The sequence below is a fragment of the Aulonocara stuartgranti genome (assembly GCF_965226115.1).
Source record: "Aulonocara stuartgranti genome assembly, chromosome: 3".
Taxonomy (NCBI): domain Eukaryota; kingdom Metazoa; phylum Chordata; class Actinopteri; order Cichliformes; family Cichlidae; genus Aulonocara; species Aulonocara stuartgranti.
This window is the reverse complement of record NC_138941.1, coordinates 48714961-48735412: the sequence shown is the minus strand read 5'-3', so window position 1 is coordinate 48735412 and position 20452 is coordinate 48714961. Positions and strand designations below refer to the sequence as shown.

General features: G+C 45.9%; 2 protein-coding genes across 2 annotated transcripts in view; both read left to right on the top strand.

The window, feature by feature from the left end:
- Positions 1 to 20452, top strand: part of nhsl2 (NHS-like 2) — a 247858-nt gene that overhangs the window by 28513 nt on the left and 198893 nt on the right. The gene's annotated exons all lie outside the window — the stretch shown is intronic.
- Positions 6294 to 9480, top strand: LOC309703373 (protein NYNRIN-like). The gene is made up of 2 exons (XM_082528153.1): positions 6294 to 8674; positions 8741 to 9480. The coding sequence occupies exons 1-2, from the start codon at positions 6404 to 6406 to the stop codon at positions 9383 to 9385; spliced, it is 2916 nt and encodes a 971-aa protein (XP_082384279.1). The 5' UTR covers positions 6294 to 6403; the 3' UTR covers positions 9386 to 9480.

Sequence of the window (20452 nt, the reverse complement as noted above, 5' to 3'; positions counted from 1 at the left end):
GTTTTAGTAGAGGTTCTTGGTTAAAACATTTATTTAGTAGAAGACATACACATAGTCTTAGTGAGCTTCTGGTCTGGTAAAAGGTCAGAAGTGCAACAGGTGAATGGAGAAAGAGCATTTGAGGACGAGACACAGACAGTAGGTGAAGAGGTGACACAAAGAGCATGTGAGGTCAACACACACACACACACACACACTTTAAATTAGATTTATTTAGAGGAAGAGGTTAGTTATGTTTGGCTGTAACTGCAAAATTGTCTTGGTAAAAGAGGAACCGTTTCTTGGTGTCTCGGCAAGAAAGAGGAACAAGACAAGAACTGAAAGGTAGACAGGAAGGGCTAGCCATGAAAATAGAAGATGATTTTCTAGGTGAAAAGTCATGATGATATTGATCTGATCTATGTATAAAATGTATCTGTGACGCATGAGGGGGGCGTCAGTAAATAAACCCTGATGTTATAAAATAATTGTTTGTGCTTTAGTAAGTCGAAGATCAATTGCTGTGTTCAGTGATCTTCCCACATGTGAATTAAAATCTTCGTTTGACTTCACCCGGCCGGACCAGTGTGGTTATTTTTCGATCACCTCTTGTACCCTTTCTCAATTCTTGAATCTTAACATCTGGGGGCTTCGTCCGGTGGTTGAGTAAGGGAAAAAAGTGGAGGTGTGAGCGGTGGTCCGAGGTGGTCAGACGGGCAGACATGAAGTCCAGTGGCCGAAGTGAGTGGGCATAAGCCGGCTTATCCAAAAGGTAAGGCACTACCTGTTGAATTATTTCCAAAGTGTGCCAAATTGGACATGATAAAATTTAAGTCTACTCACTGAAATTACTGGTGGATGTCTGTTTTGATTTTGATGAAAATTTCATGAGTTGAAACAGTTAGAGTTCTGCTAAGAAGAAATGAAAGCAATAAAGTCTGCTAAAGCAGTTTGAGTCTGCCAGGAAAAAGTTTAAATATTGGGTTGAAGTCCCAAAGAAATTGAGTTAGAGTCTCAAGTAGTTTGGTAGGGAATTGGTTATTGTGTTGGTTAGAGTCCAAATTTGGTCATAAGAGTGGACCTGAGCGGTCATTTTGTGAGTTGGAGTCTCCATTTGACCACTAGGTTGCACCTACTTCAGTTATACACTTGTTTCGGGTGTTGATTGTTGTTTTAAAATATTATAAATTATTCTAGAACGGCAGTTCGAGTCTGCTAGGAAGCGCAGAGCCCGGAGGTTACGCTCCCTCCTTGTCGTGGACGCGCGACATTGACCTCTCGGCGAAGAGGGTTAGTTCAGTGTGGTTTAGCTGTGGGGTACAGGGCATCCCGGAATTAAGCTAGGAGTTAGAGTCTCCTTACCGTTTGCAACGGTATCTGCGCTTTTTTGGCCAGCAGAAGTGGGCTTCGGGCGTGTAACTTTAACCTAAAACTTTAAAAAGTTTGGGTTGGTTGACGCTTTTAAATTGAGTTAGGGATTTTAGAAATGAGGCCAGAAACAGTTAAAGTCTTGATACTGGTTAATTGATCGCAAAAAACGGTTATGTTAAATTTGTCGAAATTCGATAGGTGTTAAAAGGTTTAAAATCTGTGCAGTTGTAAATATAAGACGTCTCTGTATTAAAAAAGATCTCTGTGGGTCGAGTCAGCAATGCACTGACTGCCTGCTGCTATTCTTAGATGAAGAGTGTGTGTGCATGCAAATGAGGCAGCTGATGCAGAGCGCATGAGAGGACTATGCTTTCGGTTTTGTGTGTTATTCAGCTCTATAACTATTGTTTGCAAATGTGGATAAATGTCTGCAATTAAAATGCTGGCTTAGTAAATAACAACATTGTGATTATATGAATGGTGACAGCGTTTCAAAATAGAATATAAGAATTGTTTGTGTTTAAAACCAACGTTTAGGTAAAGAAGAGTTAAGGTGGATTTGAAGGCATAAACAAAAAATAAAAGGGTTACAGTCTGCAAGGGTTGTTAATTCATGAGCTGACTGGATGCAGAGTAAGTGGAGTGGTCATCCGGAGAGGATTGAATGATGCTCTAACTCTGTGGTCAAGTCAGACATAGGCTTTAAGCAACCATGAGCCACTAATAAGCGTGACAAATTAATGAGTATGTGTAAATTGAACTTGTTAAATAGTTTTGATAGGAGTAACTCAATGAGCACGCAATAAAGTGGACTTTTTAGGGGCAGTTTATCACTGACACCATAAAAAGCAACTTAATTAGTAGTTCAATAACAAATTGTAAAGATAACCTTTGTTATTTGAAGAGAGAGAGAAAATTCAGGTTACATATAGTGAATAAATAAGGAAATGTTAATCTCTGCGTCATTCCACACTGAAATTTCAATTGTAGGGGATCATTTGGAGGTGATTTCTTGGTTTTAGACTTATTAGTACGGGACAAGTTGAGGGACCCTTGAGGGTGTGTTGCTGTAAAGTATATAAGGGACGCGCAGCGCCGTTAATGGGTTTAAAATAAATGAAAAAACACTAATCCGAGGAACTATTGGAGAGGTAAGTATACGGAGGTGAGCGCGTTGCGCATAAGGGTTGCTGGTGTCATATATTAACACTTTGAGGGCGAATAATTTTGATTGAGTGTCAACGCTTGAGAACGCGAGGACAGCGTCTAAAGTGCTGGGTTAAACTTTGTGTATCACCGAGCAGGAGAAGAGGAGCCAGTGGTTGCGAGAACAGCGAGACGAAGACTGAAACCGAAAGTCAAGCGTGTCTGGGTGACCTAGACCAAGAAGGTGGAGTCGACCAACGCCATTGGAAGAGGTAAGTCTGTGTTTCAGAGAATGGCTGACAGCTCGGGTGCGACACCTAGTGGGAAAAGGGGATGCAAACCTCTGAAGGATCAGCTTGAACAGCTTAAGAAAGCTATTCGTTTGGCTTCACCTGGAGCATTAAAAGCAGCAGAGAAAGAGTGCCAAGCGATGGAGGTTGAGGTAAGCAAACTTATTACATCTCAACAGAAAGGGCTGGGTGATAAAATAGCTCTGAGCCTGGTGTTAAAAACTGAGGGAGAGAGATGTGAACAGAAATTGAAACAATTTGAAGAGGAGTCCAAGGGACATTCAGTGAACAGGAAAGCCAGAGGAGAAATTAAGGATCTAAAAGAAACTCATGCCAGGTGCTGTAAGTGGCTGCTCCTGTGGAGGGCAGCCTCTTCCTGGATGACTGAGGAGGAGGATGACACAGGAAAATCAGGAGACATGGTGAGTATAATGGAGTCTTTGAAACATCTGAAGGAGGAAAATAAAAAGCTAGAGGACCAAGTGAAGGACTTGACTCCGAAGGTAGAAGAGGCTAACAGGTATTACACACCGAAATTATATCCTTGGGCTGAATTGGCACGTTGTGCACCACCACCACCATATGTCATGCCTGTAATGACCCTTGGAGGGGGACAAGTTCGTGGTCCTGATGGACAGACTGGAGTTGTCCTTGGCGGAATAGCAGATGTTGAATATACTACTACTCCCCTGAATATCCCCGAAGAAGGGATAAGGGCAGTGGAATGTCAGTCCCAAGATATGGGAGGGAGAATGATAGCCTCAGCTGCAGATGAAGGCTCGACCTCGCCTCCCAGTTCGGTGGATAGTGGAAACATCATACGGGCCGAAGTGTCTACAGTGGAACAGCCAAAGCAGGACGGGGAGGCCAAAAGGACCCCTAGAATGAAGGACAAAATACCACAAGGAGTGATAACCAAGGGAGAACATTGGGAAGGAGAAGTGTATGGACAAATGCATGAGCCCCCACGTGCGTTAATAGAGGCATTAACAGCATTGGAGGTTATAAAGCAGAGAGTAATGCAGGGAGGGCCAGAAGAGGAGAATGAAGACCGTGCGACGTCATCAGAAGAAGAGGACGATAAGGAGGACGAAGATGGAGGACCTGAGCCCCAACCAAGTACAAGCCTAATTTTGAGGAAAAGAAGTGTGAAGAGAGACCAAGCACAGAGACAGCCCATATTTAGGAGCTCAAAGGGAAAAGGAAAGTCGAGGAAGAGTAGAAAAGTGAGTTTTGAACAAGGTGCTCCTGACCCTGGTTTAAATCTGCCTCTAATAGCAGGTCCAAAGAACGAACCAGTTTATCGCGCCTATAAGGTGAGAGATTTGGAAGCATTGGTTAAACAACTTCCACCAATAACTGAGGGAGGAGCTAGCTGGTTGAGAAGGCTGGGCGCGCTGACCGAAGGAGAAGAATTAGCGCTGGGCGATTTTCGCGCTTTGGCCGGACGTTGTATGCTGGGTGGTGGGTTAGCAGATGTAGAGCAGATAGCTCAAACAACCAGATATGCAAATGACCTACAATACCATGAGGTGCAGAATGACTTAGCAGATGCAGTCCGGGAGAAGTACCCAACTCCTAACTCTGGAGCCATTCCAAAAATTATTTGGGATCCCAAAAACACACCCAGAGAGTTTTTAGCTAAAGCAAAGGAACAATGGTTGTTAGAAACAGGAATACATCCGGGGAAGGAGGGTGAAAGTAGAGCGTGGTTTCGTTCGGCGGTGCTGGCAGGGCTGCCCAATCAGGTTGCAGTTGATTTGGAAAAGAACCCAGATTTTGCCGTTGCAGACTCGGTGCAGTGGGAGAGACATGTGACCCACAGACTTCAGCAGGAACAGGATTTGGCAAACAAACAAAAGAAAGAGTTGGAGGAGGCACAGGCGCAGCTGGTAAAGATACAGCTGACGGAGGCGAGAAACAAGGCAGGTGACAGAAAGAAAGAGGATAAAGAGAGCGCAAGGAAAATATTGGTGGCAAGGTCTCAGCCCGATCCTGTGCCTGACTGGCCAGATCAGGATCCGGGTCTCTACCCTGATGACCGTTGGCCCGCCAATGCACCAAGGCAGCGTCAACCCGTAGGGAATTGGGGGACCGGTGGACCGCAGAGAGGGCGTGGTGGATCCGTGAGGGGAGGACAAAGGGCTCGGAATCCAGGGAATCCTAACAATGTGTCTTGGACTGCCTGTTACAGCTGTGGAGCAGAAGGACACTGGTCCCGAGAATGCCCTGAATCGCAGCGAAATTATCAGAGGCGAGGCTATCAATCCCAGGCACGAGGAGGCCCAAGACAAAGAGCTGCTTACAGGGGAGCATATCAAGCTCCAAACCCGAATGCAGCACCAGCCGCCCAGTACCCAGTAGCTGACTGGGGCTGGGAGAGGGAGCAATACTGACGGAGCCCGGAGAAACTGAACAGCGTGGGGGCGGCAGAACCCATGCTGTCAATGACCGTGGAAGGCACTGAATTGCCCTTCCTGGTGGATACTGGAGCAACATACTCAACATTGAAAGACACACCAGACAGTGCAACACTCTCCTGTCACACAGTTAATGTGGTAGGCTTTTCCGGGATTCCAATGACACTGCCATTGACAGATCCAGCATTGACACAGCTGGGAAAACAGACTTTGAAACACCAATATGTGGTGTCCTCACAGGTGCCTGCAAATCTCATGGGCAGGGACCTGCTTGTGAAACTGGGAGCCACAATCATGTGCTCACCAGATGGACTGATTGTTACTCTGCCTGGAGGAAAAGAATTCCCGTGTCTGGGATCACCTTCAAAGACTCAATATTTAGTCCAGAACTCTGAACAACCCACTGCCGAAATCTACTGGGGGAGGCTAGTGGAAGAAGGCATTCTGAGACATTATCAGCTGTGGAAACCCTGGATAATGAGCCTGGCCGTCTATTCCCCACCGCGAGATCCTTTCCACGTTACACTCTTTTATGATAGGGAAGATAACGATATCTATTGGGAACAGTTCCAGTCTGATCTTGAGGGACAGACGTGGAATGTGCAAACACATAACATTTATGTTGGACCAGAAGGTGTGGCCGCGGCTGTGAAATTTACTGATGAACAACTGCCTTGGTACAATGTGGGAGAGGATTCAACCCCTCACATTACATTGGCGGTCCACGAGGGTCATGGGCCAAGAGATCTGGGACCAATGGTTAAGCGGGCGCTGGACGACGCATGCTGGCAAAGCACCCAAATTCCAAATGTCTGGTATGCACCAAAATGTAAAATATATCGCATAACTTGTTTGTCCAACGATGCAGTGATCTTAGAACATAAAGAAATCTCCAGAATACATGGCAGGGAAAGAATGGATCATCCTGATGCAGTAGCTGAGCTCTCAAAATTGCCTGGTACTTTGTGGTCCGCAGGGCCCACAGATGTGGGTCTAGCTAACTGTTCGCCTGTCCTGTTCCAGCTGAAGTCTGACATACCAATTAACAGACCACAATATAAGCACAAAATTGAAGCAGAAGAAGGTATAGCTGAAACCATTGAAGGACTGTGGAAGGCAGGAGTGCTTGAGCCCTCATGGTCATTTTGGAACACACCTATTTTGCCAGTGGAAAAACATGGGACAGGGAAGTACCGTATGGCACATGATTTGAGAGCAATAAATGCCATGCTGAGGACTGACACTGTGCCTGTACCAAATCCCTACACGGCTCTGACCGAAATTACTGGGGACCAAAAGTGGTTCACATGTATTGACCTAGCGAATGCATTCTTTTGTCTCCCACTGCACGAGTCACTCAGAGACATTTTCTCATTCACATACAGAGGCCGCAAATTTAGGTACACACGCCTACCACAAGGCTTTGCACTCTCACCAGGAATTTTTAATCAGGTGTTGAAAGAGGCATTGTCCCCATGTCAACTGCCAGGGGGCTGTACATTAATACAGTATGTTGATGATCTTCTTATTGCAGCCCCGTCAGCAGCGGCCTGTACGGCAGCATCGCTCGTGGTGTTGAACAGATTGGCGGAGTGTGGCTTCAAAGTGAGCAAAGAAAAACTGCAGTTGGTCCGGCCAGAGGTAACATTCCTGGGCCGGGTGATCGCACACAGATCAGTGGGGCTAATGAACACACACAGAGACCAAATTCTGACACATCCAAAACCAAGAACTGTGAAGGAGTTGCTTTCCTTTCTTGGCTTGACAGGTTACAGCAGGCAGTTCATTCCGAACTATGCGGGTAAAACGGCCCCTTTAAGGGACATGATCAAGAAAGTTGGTGTTCGAAATCTGAAGGCTGAATTGCCTTGGACGCCGGACACAGAGACAGCGTTCATTTCACTAAAACAGGATTTGTCAAGAGCCACAGATCTGGCCACACCTAACTATGATGAGGCATTTTATCTTGATGTTTCAGAAACAAAGGGAGTTGTGAATGGTGTGTTGTTTCAGAAAAAAGGGGGAGGTAGGGATGTACTTATGTATGTCAGCATAAGATTAAATTCAACAGAAGCAAGGCATCCCACATGCACACAACACGCAGCAGGAGTAGCAAAGATAATTCAGAAAACAGCACATATAGTGAGGGAACACCCACTGAAAGTGCTTACTACACACAGTGTAGTGGCCTATGTGAACTCACAGGCATTCACAATGACTCCACTGACGCAACAAAGGTTGAGCAAAATTTTAGAGGCGCCAAATTTGATATTCACACATGAAGGAATAAATATGGCAGACCTAATGGGGTCAGGAGAACCACATGACTGTAGTAAGAAAGCCCAGGTTGAAGGAAAAATCAGGGAAGACCTGAAGGCAGAGCCCATATACGGAGCTGAGGATTGGTTCACAGATGGATGCTGCCACAGAGATGAAGAAGGATTGAAAGCGGGCTATGCAGTAGTCTGTAGAGTAGGAACTGAGTTTCAGGTGAAAGAAGCAGGAAAAATTGAGGGACAACAGTCGGCCCAGAGAGCTGAAGTGATAGCCCTAACTCGAGCCCTGAGGTTGGCTAAAAACATGAGAGTGAACATCTACACTGACTCAGCATATGCGTTTGGAGCAGCTCATGTGGAACTGGCTCAGTGGAAGAGAGCCGGGTTCAGGACGGCCACTAATGCACCCATCTGTCACAAAAAGGAAATGGAGGAACTGGAAAAGGCCCTGGAGGACCCAGACGAGGTAAGTATTATAAAATGCAAAGGCCACTCACAAGCAGACAGTATGGTGGCAAGAGGAAATCAGAAAGCTGACGAAGCCGCAAAGGAAGCAGCGGGCTACAAAGGACAGAGACAACTGGTGCAGGTAACCCCAGAAGAGGAGGTTAGCACTAACAGCATGGAAGAAGTTAGAAAGGCTCAGGAGGAGACATCCCCAGAGGAAAAGGGGGTGTGGGAAAACAAAGGAGCCTGGCAAGATGGCGGTTTGTGGAGGGGGCCAGATGGGCGTCCCGCTTTAACGGCCAAAATGGCGGAACAAAAGGTGAATGAGGCTCACGGGCTTGGTCACGTGGGAGTGAAACAGATGGAGAGAAATTTGTGCCGATGGTGGCATCCTGATTTGAGAAGGATGATACTGGAAAAGGCCAGAACGTGCCTAATTTGTGGGGCACACAACCCAAAGCCAGCAGTAAAACCTGAAGCTGGTAAGTTTCTCATGCCAGAAAGGCCAGGAGAAGAGGTCGTGATTGATTATACCGACATGATTGATACAGGCCCAGGTGGGGTGAGGTATTTGTTGGTGTGTGTGGATGTTCTGACTGGATGGCCCGAAGCATGGGCGACCAAATGTGAAGATGCGAAAAGTGTGATTAAGTGCTTAATCAATCATTACATTCCAAGGCATGGGTTTCCCAAGAGAATTAGATCAGACAATGGTACTCACTTCAAGAATAAAGATTTGCAAGAGGTAGAGAGGATGTTGGGAGTGCAACATAAGTTCGGGACGGTCTATCATCCTCAATCTCAAGGAAAGGTAGAGAGGATGAACCTAAATTTGAAAAACAAGTTGGCTAAAATTTGTGCGCAGACAGGGCTAAATTGGGTCGCAGCCCTGCCCATTGCTTTGATGACCATAAGATGTTCTGTTAACCAATCCACAGGTTTCACTCCTTATGAGCTGCTGACTGGGAGACAGTTTCCAGCACCCTGGACAGTGGTCCCGGTGGAGCAGCCCAGGACAAGCAACAGGTCTCATGCAGAATATTTTAATGAGTTGAAAGCTCTTGTGTCCAGCTTTACAAAACAGGTCACTTGTGAGAGACCCACGGGGAACGGAGAGGTCCCGGACGCAAAGGCAGTGTGGCTGAAGGTCATTAAGCGAAAGTGGAAGGAGCCCCGCTGGACTGGTCCGTATGAGGTGACCGCCCGGACGGCTACAGCAGTCCAGCTGAAAGGGAAAGGCGACACCTGGTACCATTGGTCGCAGTGTGCACCCGCACACGAGAGCTTGGTGGAGGAAAATTCGTCTTCAAAGAACGCAGGTGTCAAGAAACAGAGGCAGAATAAACCTCTTCACCTGTGCAACGGGCCGACCAGTAGTCTACCTGGAAGGCCGAAGAAAGAAGAGCAGCCTAGGAGGAGATCGCCGCGCCTACAGAAAGGAGTGGTAACAAATTGAGAGTTTGAAAAGGGGTGGTTTAAATAAAAAGAGTAGAAAAAAAAAAGGGAAAGTGGAAGGGGCTTGCTCTGTCAGTTATGTCGTCTCTATCTGTATTGGTGGGTATTTTGGTGACCTGTGGTTGTTGTCTCATTCCTTGTGCCCGAAGGTTGGTAGAGAAAGTGATTGTAAAGGCAGTGGACCCTGGGGCGGTGGCCCCTATGTCCATGATGCCGATGATGGATCTGGAGGTAGCCGAGTGGACTGAGGAGTGAACAACAACCTATGTATCGACCTCTGGGGTGTCAGAGGTCGAAAGGGGGATTGTGGGGATAAACAAAAAGTATTTTACCAGCATAATATAATTCGCAGTATGAGCATTGCTTTAACAATATAACAGATAGCTTTAAGATGGCCTTAAGATGTTTATGATGATGTTAACTTTGTATTTCAGGGGCAGTTATAATTATTTTATACATATTGCATATCTGTGCTTATTTGAGTTGATGTTCAGGTTCTTTAAAGGTCGTAAGCTTCACTGACGTGACTGTTCAGGTGATACATGCTGAGGGAAAACTAGAACATAGAAGGAATTGCAATACATGCTTACAAAACACTTATATCAGTTTATTTTATTATCTTTTATATGTTCATATTCTTGTATTAAGGTTTTAGTAGAGGTTCTTGGTTAAAACATTTATTTAGTAGAAGACATACACATAGTCTTAGTGAGCTTCTGGTCTGGTAAAAGGTCAGAAGTGCAACAGGTGAATGGAGAAAGAGCATTTGAGGACGAGACACAGACAGTAGGTGAAGAGGTGACACAAAGAGCATGTGAGGTCAACACACACACACACACACACACTTTAAATTAGATTTATTTAGAGGAAGAGGTTAGTTATGTTTGGCTGTAACTGCAAAATTGTCTTGGTAAAAGAGGAACCGTTTCTTGGTGTCTCGGCAAGAAAGAGGAACAAGACAAGAACTGAAAGGTAGACAGGAAGGGCTAGCCATGAAAATAGAAGATGATTTTCTAGGTGAAAAGTCATGATGATATTGATCTGATCTATGTATAAAATGTATCTGTGACGCATGAGGGGGGCGTCAGTAAATAAACCCTGATGTTATAAAATAATTGTTTGTGCTTTAGTAAGTCGAAGATCAATTGCTGTGTTCAGTGATCTTCCCACATGTGAATTAAAATCTTCGTTTGACTTCACCCGGCCGGACCAGTGTGGTTATTTTTCGATCACCTCTTGTACCCTTTCTCAATTCTTGAATCTTAACAGCTTCTAGTTTGTGCTGCACCTTTTCAAGTTTTACCGTCTAGTACTTGGGTAGGAGGATGCTAGTTGTAGTGGTAGCATGACCGAGCGGTCTAAGGTGCTGGATTAAGGCTCCAGTCTCTTCGGGGGCGTGGGTTCGAATCCCACTGCTGCCACGCAGATGTAGCTGCAAAGTTCCCTTGGTGTTGGGTTTCATGTCTTGCCAATAAATGGAAAGTCCTACATGGCATGGAGATTAAATTCTGTTGCCACACGTATGCCAAGTCCAACTTGCAGGAATCACCTCAAGAGTAAATCTTTTGATGGAGGGCTTTGAAGTCTTAACAACTTGCAGAATTTTCCCACCAGTTTTCAAGTTAATTTGTTGGTTTTCACTCATGGTGTCATCCCTGACTAGTTACTGCTTTTAACCAGAACCTGCAGCCAGTGGGGGAGTGGTTAAGGTGGTGCTGTGTTGCACTCACCATGACTGCAGAGTTACAAAAGTGTCCTTGATTTCACTACAGTGGTGTGCAAGCACCTCACTCCCATATGGTCTAGCGGTTAGGATTCCTGGTTTTCACCCAGGTGGCCCGGGTTCAACTCCCGGTATGGGAACATGTCTTTAATGTTTCCCTAAGCCAAGGTGTACCGTGTGCTATTCCTCTACTGGGATAAATGGGGATGGTTATTGGCAGGTACCTGTTGACTTTTGACAATGTGCTAGTGAACAAAGCAATCACAAGGAGCTTCTTAGTGCACCACTGCATACCCATTTGCAACCTCCAGTCAATACTCTCCAAGCAGGAGCAGAATACAGACTTTTCCCTCTTCCCCTTAGGATTGCCATGAAGGAAACAGGAAAACCAGCCAAAACCTGGCTAAGCGCATGTCACGACACAAAACAGCTAGCTGGTCAGGCCAGTTCTCAGCAGTCTGTTTAGACCTACAGTTCAGTGGCCGCTCTTCTACTGATGAGGATGTACACATTCTGGGCGGGGAGGTAGGATAGTGTGAGCGGGGAGTCAAGGAGGCCATTTATGTGAAAAGCAAATGGCCATCTTTGAACGGAGGGAGCAGGACTAAGGGTACATGTTTCACCATCTTTCAGTGCTGTGATTGCAGCCATTCCCCAACTCTCTGTGAATGGTAATCCTGTCCATTGATCAATGGTTGTGGCAATTTGCATGTGAATGATGATGAAAGTGAGCCAACAGCCCATTGTTAATCAGTGCAAACAAACTGATCACCATTGTTAATCAGTTTTGGGTATTATGCAAAGGTACTGTTTATGAAGTTGAAGAAACTCGTTCCAGTTTGTGTTACACCTTTGCAAGCTTTGCTGTTTCCCTGCTGTAACTACATGCCACTCAAGTGTGCTTCAAGTCCACCGCATTGTAAGGTGTTAGGTTGTGAGGTCTAAGGACCTGGGTTAAGGCTTTGGGCTCTTCACACGTGTGGGTTGAAATCTCATTGCTGCAATAGGATCTTACCCAGGGCAGGCAGATGCCATCCTGTCCAAAAACACTCAGTGAAGTAGGAGACCATTTCTTTCCTACAACATTAAGAGCATTGCTGAATGTTCTGGGCTTCTAGTTTGTGCTGCACCTTTTCAAGTTTTACCGTCTAGTACTTGGGTAGGAGGCTGCTAGTTGTAGTGGTAGCATGACCGAGCGGTCTAAGGTGCTGGATTAAGGCGCCAGTCTCTTCGGGGGCGTGGGTTCGAATCCCACTGCTGCCACGCAGATGTAGCTGCAAAGTTCCCTTGGTGTTGGGATTCATGTCTTGCCAATAAATGGAAAGTCCTACATGGCATGGAGATTAAATTCTGTTGCCACACGTATGCCAAGTCCAACTTGCAGGAATCACCTCAAGAGTAAATCTTTTGATGGAGGGCTTTGAAGTCTTAACAACTTGCAGAATTTTCCCACCAGTTTTCAAGTTAATTTGTTGGTTTTCACTCATGGTGTCATCCCTGACTAGTTACTGCTTTTAACCAGAACCTGCAGCCAGTGGGGGAGTGGTTAAGGTGGTGCTGTGTTGCACTCACCATGACTGCAGAGTTACAAAAGTGTCCTTGATTTCACTACAGTGGTGTGAAAGCACCTCACTCCCATATGGGCTAGCGGTTAGGATTCCTGGTTTTCACCCAGGTGTCCCGGGTTCAACTCCCGGTATGGGAACATGTCTTTAATGTTTCCCTAAGCCAAGGTGTACCGTGTGCTATTCCTCTACTGGGATAAATGGGGATGGTTATTGGCAGGTACCTGTTGCCTTTTGACAATGTGCTAGTGAACAAAGCAATCACAAGGAGCTTCTTAGTGCACCACTGCATACCCATTTGCAACCTCCAGTCAATACTCTCCAAGCAGGAGCAGAATACAGACTTTTCCCTCTTCCCCTTAGGATTGCCATGAAGGAAACAGGAAAACCAGCCAAAACCTGGCTAAGCGCATGTCACGACACAAAACAGCTAGCTGGTCAGGCCAGTTCTCAGCAGTCTGTTTAGACCTACAGTTCAGTGGCCGCTCTTCTACTGATGAGGATGTACACATTCTGGGCGGGGAGGTAGGATAGTGTGAGCGGGGAGTCAAGGAGGCCATTTATGTGAAAAGCAAATGGCCATCTTTGAACGGAGGGAGCAGGACTAAGGGTACATGTTTCACCATCTTTCAGTGCTGTGATTGCAGCCATTCCCCAACTCTCTGTGAATGGTAATCCTGTCCATTGATCAATGGTTGTGGCAATTTGCATGTGAATGATGATGAAAGTGAGCCAACAGCCCATTGTTAATCAGTGCAAACAAACTGATCACCATTGTTAATCAGTTTTGGGTATTATGCAAAGGTACTGTTTATGAAGTTGAAGAAACTCGTTCCAGTTTGTGTTACACCTTTGCAAGCTTTGCTGTTTCCCTGCTGTAACTACATGCCACTCAAGTGTGCTTCAAGTCCACCGCATTGTAAGGTGTTAGGTTGTGAGGTCTAAGGACCTGGGTTAAGGCTTTGGGCTCTTCACACGTGTGGGTTGAAATCTCATTGCTGCAATAGGATCTTACCCAGGGCAGGCAGATGCCATCCTGTCCAAAAACACTCAGTGAAGTAGGAGACCATTTCTTTCCTACAACATTAAGAGCATTGCTGAATGTTCTGGGCTTCTAGTTTGTGCTGCACCTTTTCAAGTTTTACCGTCTAGTACTTGGCTAGGAGGATGCTAGTTGTAGTGGTAGCATGACCGAGCGGTCTAAGGTGCTGGATTAAGGCTCCAGTCTCTTCGGGGGCATGGGTTCGAATCCCACTGCTGCCACGCAGATGTAGCTGCAAAGTTCCCTTGGTGTTGGCTTTCATGTCTTGCCAATAAATGGAAAGTCCTACATGGCATGGAGATTAAATTCTGTTGCCACACGTATGCCAAGTCCAACTTGCAGGAATCACCTCAAGAGTAAATCTTTTGATGGAGGGCTTTGAAGTCTTAACAACTTGCAGAATTTTCCCACCAGTTTTCAAGTTAATTTGTTGGTTTTCACTCATGGTGTCATCCCTGACTAGTTACTGCTTTTAACCAGAACCTGCAGCCAGTGGGGGAGTGGTTAAGGTGGTGCTGTGTTGCACTCACCATGACTGCAGAGTTACAAAAGTGTCCTTGATTTCACTACAGTGGTGTGCAAGCACCTCACTCCCATATGGTCTAGCGGTTAGGATTCCTGGTTTTCACCCAGGTGGCCCGGGTTCAACTCCCGGTATGGGAACATGTCTTTAATGTTTCCCTAAGCCAAGGTGTACCGTGTGCTATTCCTCTACTGGGATAAATGGGGATGGTTATTGGCAGGTACCTGTTGCCTTTTGACAATGTGCTAGTGAACAAAGCAATCACAAGGAGCTTCTTAGTGCACCACTGCATACCCATTTGCAACCTCCAGTCAATACTCTCCAAGCAGGAGCAGAATACAGACTTTTCCCTCTTCCCCTTAGGATTGCCATGAAGGAAACAGGAAAACCAGCCAAAACCTGGCTAAGCGCATGTCACGACACAAAACAGCTAGCTGGTCAGGCCAGTTCTCAGCAGTCTGTTTAGACCTACAGTTCAGTGATGAGGATGTACACATTCTGGGCGGGGAGGTAGGATAGTGTGAGCGGGGAGTCAAGGAGGCCATTTATGTGAAAAGCAAATGGCCATCTTTGAACGGAGGGAGCAGGACTAAGGGTACATGTTTCACCATCTTTCAGTGCTGTGATTGCAGCCATTCCCCAACTCTCTGTGAATGGTAATCCTGTCCATTGATCAATGGTTGTGGCAATTTGCATGTGAATGATGATGAAAGTGAGCCAACAGCCCATTGTTAATCAGTGCAAACAAACTGATCACCATTGTTAATCAGTTTTGGGTATTATGCAAAGGTACTGTTTATGAAGTTGAAGAAACTCGTTCCAGTTTGTGTTACACCTTTGCAAGCTTTGCTGTTTCCCTGCTGTAACTACATGCCACTCAAGTGTGCTTCAAGTCCACCGCATTGTAAGGTGTTAGGTTGTGAGGTCTAAGGACCTGGGTTAAGGCTTTGGGCTCTTCACACGTGTGGGTTGAAATCTCATTGCTGCAATAGGATCTTACCCAGGGCAGGCAGATGCCACCCTGTCCAAAAACACTCAGTGAAGTAGGAGACCATTTCTTTCCTACAACATTAAGAGCATTGCTGAATGTTCTGGGCTTCTAGTTTGTGCTGCACCTTTTCAAGTTTTACCGTCTAGTACTTGGCTAGGAGGATGCTAGTTGTAGTGGTAGCATGACCGAGCGGTCTAAGTTGCTGGATTAAGGCTCCAGTCTCTTCGGGGGCGTGGGTTCGAATCCCACTGCTTCCACGCAGATGTAGCTGCAAAGTTCCCTTGGTGTTGGCTTTCATGTCTTGCCAATAAATGGAAAGTCCTACATGGCATGGAGATTAAATTCTGTTGCCACACGTATGCCAAGTCCAACTTGCAGGAATCACCTCAAGAGTAAATCTTTTGATGGAGGGCTTTGAAGTCTTAACAACTTGCAGAATTTTCCCACCAGTTTTCAAGTTAATTTGTTGGTTTTCACTCATGGTGTCATCCCTGACTAGTTACTGCTTTTAACCAGAACCTGCAGCCAGTGGGGGAGTGGTTAAGGTGGTGCTGTGTTGCACTCACCATGACTGCAGAGTTACAAAAGTGTCCTTGATTTCACTACAGTGGTGTGCAAGCACCTCACTCCCATATGGGCTAGCGGTTAGGATTCCTGGTTTTCACCCAGGTGGCCCGGGTTCAACTCCCGGTATGGGAACATGTCTTTAATGTTTCCCTAAGCCAAGGTGTACCGTGTGCTATTCCTCTACTGGGATAAATGGGGATGGTTATTGGCAGGTACCTGTTGCCTTTTGACAATGTGCTAGTGAACAAAGCAATCACAAGGAGCTTCTTAGTGCACCACTGCATACCCATTTGCAACCTCCAGTCAATACTCTCCAAGCAGGAGCAGAATACAGACTTTTCCCTCTTCCCCTTAGGATTGCCATGAAGGAAACAGGAAAACCAGCCAAAACCTGGCTAAGCGCATGTCACGACACAAAACAGCTAGCTGGTCAGGCCAGTTCTCAGCAGTCTGTTTAGACCTACAGTTCAGTGGCCGCTCTTCTACTGATGAGGATGTACACATTCTGGGCGGGGAGGTAGGATAGTGTGAGCGGGGAGTCAAGGAGGCCATTTATGTGAAAAGCAAATGGCCATCTTTGAACGGAGGGAGCAGGACTAAGGGTACATGTTTCACCATCTTTCAGTGCTGTGATTGCAGCCATTCCCCAACTCTCTGTGAATGGTAATCCTGTCCATTGATCAATGGTTGTGGCAATTTGCATGTGAATGATGATGAAAGTGAGCCAACAGCCCATTGTTAATCAGTGCAAACAAACTGATCACCATTGTTAATCAGTTTTGGGTATTATGCAAAGGTACTGTTTATGAAGTTGAAGAAACTCGTTCCAGTTTGTGTTACACCTTTGCAAGCTTTGCTGTTTCCCTGCTGTAACTACATGCCACTCAAGTGTGCTTCAAGTCCACCGCATTGTAAGGTGTTAGGTTGTGAGGTCTAAGGACCTGGGTTAAGGCTTTGGGCTCTTCACACGTGTGGGTTGAAATCTCATTGCTGCAATAGGATCTTACCCAGGGCAGGCAGATGCCACCCTGTCCAAAAACACTCAGTGAAGTAGGAGACCATTTCTTTCCTACAACATTAAGAGCATTGCTGAATGTTCTGGGCTTCTAGTTTGTGCTGCACCTTTTCAAGTTTTACCGTCTAGTACTTGGCTAGGAGGATGCTAGTTGTAGTGGTAGCATGACCGAGCGGTCTAAGGTGCTGGATTAAGGCTCCAGTCTCTTCGGGGGCGTGGGTTCGAATCCCACTGCTGCCACGCAGATGTAGCTGCAAAGTTCCCTTGGTGTTGGCTTTCATGTCTTGCCAATAAATGGAAAGTCCTACATGGCATGGAGATTAAATTCTGTTGCCACACGTATGCCAAGTCCAACTTGCAGGAATCACCTCAAGAGTAAATCTTTTGATGGAGGGCTTTGAAGTCTTAACAACTTGCAGAATTTTCCCACCAGTTTTCAAGTTAATTTGTTGGTTTTCACTCATGGTGTCATCCCTGACTAGTTACTGCTTTTAACCAGAACCTGCAGCCAGTGGGGGAGTGGTTAAGGTGGTGCTGTGTTGCACTCACCATGACTGCAGAGTTACAAAAGTGTCCTTGATTTCACTACAGTGGTGTGCAAGCACCTCACTCCCATATGGTCTAGCGGTTAGGATTCCTGGTTTTCACCCAGGTGGCCCGGGTTCAACTCCCGGTATGGGAACATGTCTTTAATGTTTCCCTAAGCCAAGGTGTACCGTGTGCTATTCCTCTACTGGGATAAATGGGGATGGTTATTGGCAGGTACCTGTTGACTTTTGACAATGTGCTAGTGAACAAAGCAATCACAAGGAGCTTCTTAGTGCACCACTGCATACCCATTTGCAACCTCCAGTCAATACTCTCCAAGCAGGAGCAGAATACAGACTTTTCCCTCTTCCCCTTAGGATTGCCATGAAGGAAACAGGAAAACCAGCCAAAACCTGGCTAAGCGCATGTCACGACACAAAACAGCTAGCTGGTCAGGCCAGTTCTCAGCAGTCTGTTTAGACCTACAGTTCAGTGGCCGCTCTTCTACTGATGAGGATGTACACATTCTGGGCGGGGAGGTAGGATAGTGTGAGCGGGGAGTCAAGGAGGCCATTTATGTGAAAAGCAAATGGCCATCTTTGAACGGAGGGAGCAGGACTAAGGGTACATGTTTCACCATCTTTCAGTGCTGTGATTGCAGCCATTCCCCAACTCTCTGTGAATGGTAATCCTGTCCATTGATCAATGGTTGTGGCAATTTGCATGTGAATGATGATGAAAGTGAGCCAACAGCCCATTGTTAATCAGTGCAAACAAACTGATCACCATTGTTAATCAGTTTTGGGTATTATGCAAAGGTACTGTTTATGAAGTTGAAGAAACTCGTTCCAGTTTGTGTTACACCTTTGCAAGCTTTGCTGTTTCCCTGCTGTAACTACATGCCACTCAAGTGTGCTTCAAGTCCACCGCATTGTAAGGTGTTAGGTTGTGAGGTCTAAGGACCTGGGTTAAGGCTTTGGGCTCTTCACACGTGTGGGTTGAAATCTCATTGCTGCAATAGGATCTTACCCAGGGCAGGCAGATGCCACCCTGTCCAAAAACACTCAGTGAAGTAGGAGACCATTTCTTTCCTACAACATTAAGAGCATTGCTGAATGTTCTGGGCTTCTAGTTTGTGCTGCACCTTTTCAAGTTTTACCGTCTAGTACTTGGCTAGGAGGATGCTAGTTGTAGTGGTAGCATGACCGAGCGGTCTAAGGTGCTGGATTAAGGCTCCAGTCTCTTCGGGGGCGTGGGTTCGAATCCCACTGCTGCCACGCAGATGTAGCTGCAAAGTTCCCTTGGTGTTGGGTTTCATGTCTTGCCAATAAATGGAAAGTCCTACATGGCATGGAGATTAAATTCTGTTGCCACACGTATGCCAAGTCCAACTTGCAGGAATCACCTCAAGAGTAAATCTTTTGATGGAGGGCTTTGAAGTCTTAACAACTTGCAGAATTTTCCCACCAGTTTTCAAGTTAATTTGTTGGTTTTCACTCATGGTGTCATCCCTGACTAGTTACTGCTTTTAACCAGAACCTGCAGCCAGTGGGGGAGTGGTTAAGGTGGTGCTGTGTTGCACTCACCATGACTGCAGAGTTACAAAAGTGTCCTTGATTTCACTACAGTGGTGTGCAAGCACCTCACTCCCATATGGTCTAGCGGTTAGGATTCCTGGTTTTCACCCAGGTGGCCCGGGTTCAACTCCCGGTATGGGAACATGTCTTTAATGTTTCCCTAAGCCAAGGTGTACCGTGTGCTATTCCTCTACTGGGATAAATGGGGATGGTTATTGGCAGGTACCTGTTGACTTTTGACAATGTGCTAGTGAACAAAGCAATCACAAGGAGCTTCTTAGTGCACCACTGCATACCCATTTGCAACCTCCAGTCAATACTCTCCAAGCAGGAGCAGAATACAGACTTTTCCCTCTTCCCCTTAGGATTGCCATGAAGGAAACAGGAAAACCAGCCAAAACCTGGCTAAGCGCATGTCACGACACAAAACAGCTAGCTGGTCAGGCCAGTTCTCAGCAGTCTGTTTAGACCTACAGTTCAGTGGCCGCTCTTCTACTGATGAGGATGTACACATTCTGGGCGGGGAGGTAGGATAGTGTGAGCGGGGAGTCAAGGAGGCCATTTATGTGAAAAGCAAATGGCCATCTTTGAACGGAGGGAGCAGGACTAAGGGTACATGTTTCACCATCTTTCAGTGCTGTGATTGCAGCCATTCCCCAACTCTCTGTGAATGGTAATCCTGTCCATTGATCAATGGTTGTGGCAATTTGCATGTGAATGATGATGAAAGTGAGCCAACAGCCCATTGTTAATCAGTGCAAACAAACTGATCACCATTGTTAATCAGTTTTGGGTATTATGCAAAGGTACTGTTTATGAAGTTGAAGAAACTCGTTCCAGTTTGTGTTACACCTTTGCAAGCTTTGCTGTTTCCCTGCTGTAACTACATGCCACTCAAGTGTGCTTCAAGTCCACCGCATTGTAAGGTGTTAGGTTGTGAGGTCTAAGGACCTGGGTTAAGGCTTTGGGCTCTTCACACGTGTGGGTTGAAATCTCATTGCTGCAATAGGATCTTACCCAGGGCAGGCAGATGCCACCCTGTCCAAAAACACTCAGTGAAGTAGGAGACCATTTCTTTCCTACAACATTAAGAGCATTGCTGAATGTTCTGGGCTTCTAGTTTGTGCTGCACCTTTTCAAGTTTTACCGTCTAGTACTTGGCTAGTGTCGAGGAGGGAAATTATTTTACTGCTATTGTTAAATAATTGTCATTGCATTAATAATATAATCTGCAGCATGGATATTGCATTCCAAGGTTTAAACAGTGTCTCTTTCAGAAACTGAGTGATCAACACTAGTGATCACTGTTGGAAGAAATAAAATGATTTAATGAGTTGGGAATGTTTAAACATATGTTTCTGTTGTTACAGCTTCTTGAGAGATGACTCAGTATGCAAATTAGCTGGAGTGTGTGTGTGACTGTGACTTTCAGGAAGAGGAAGCATAGCAGAGACGAGAAGTGCAGATTGGGGTAGGGAATTTATAGTTTAGTGATTATATGATGTCGTAAGGGGTCTTATGCTGAATTTAAGAGTAT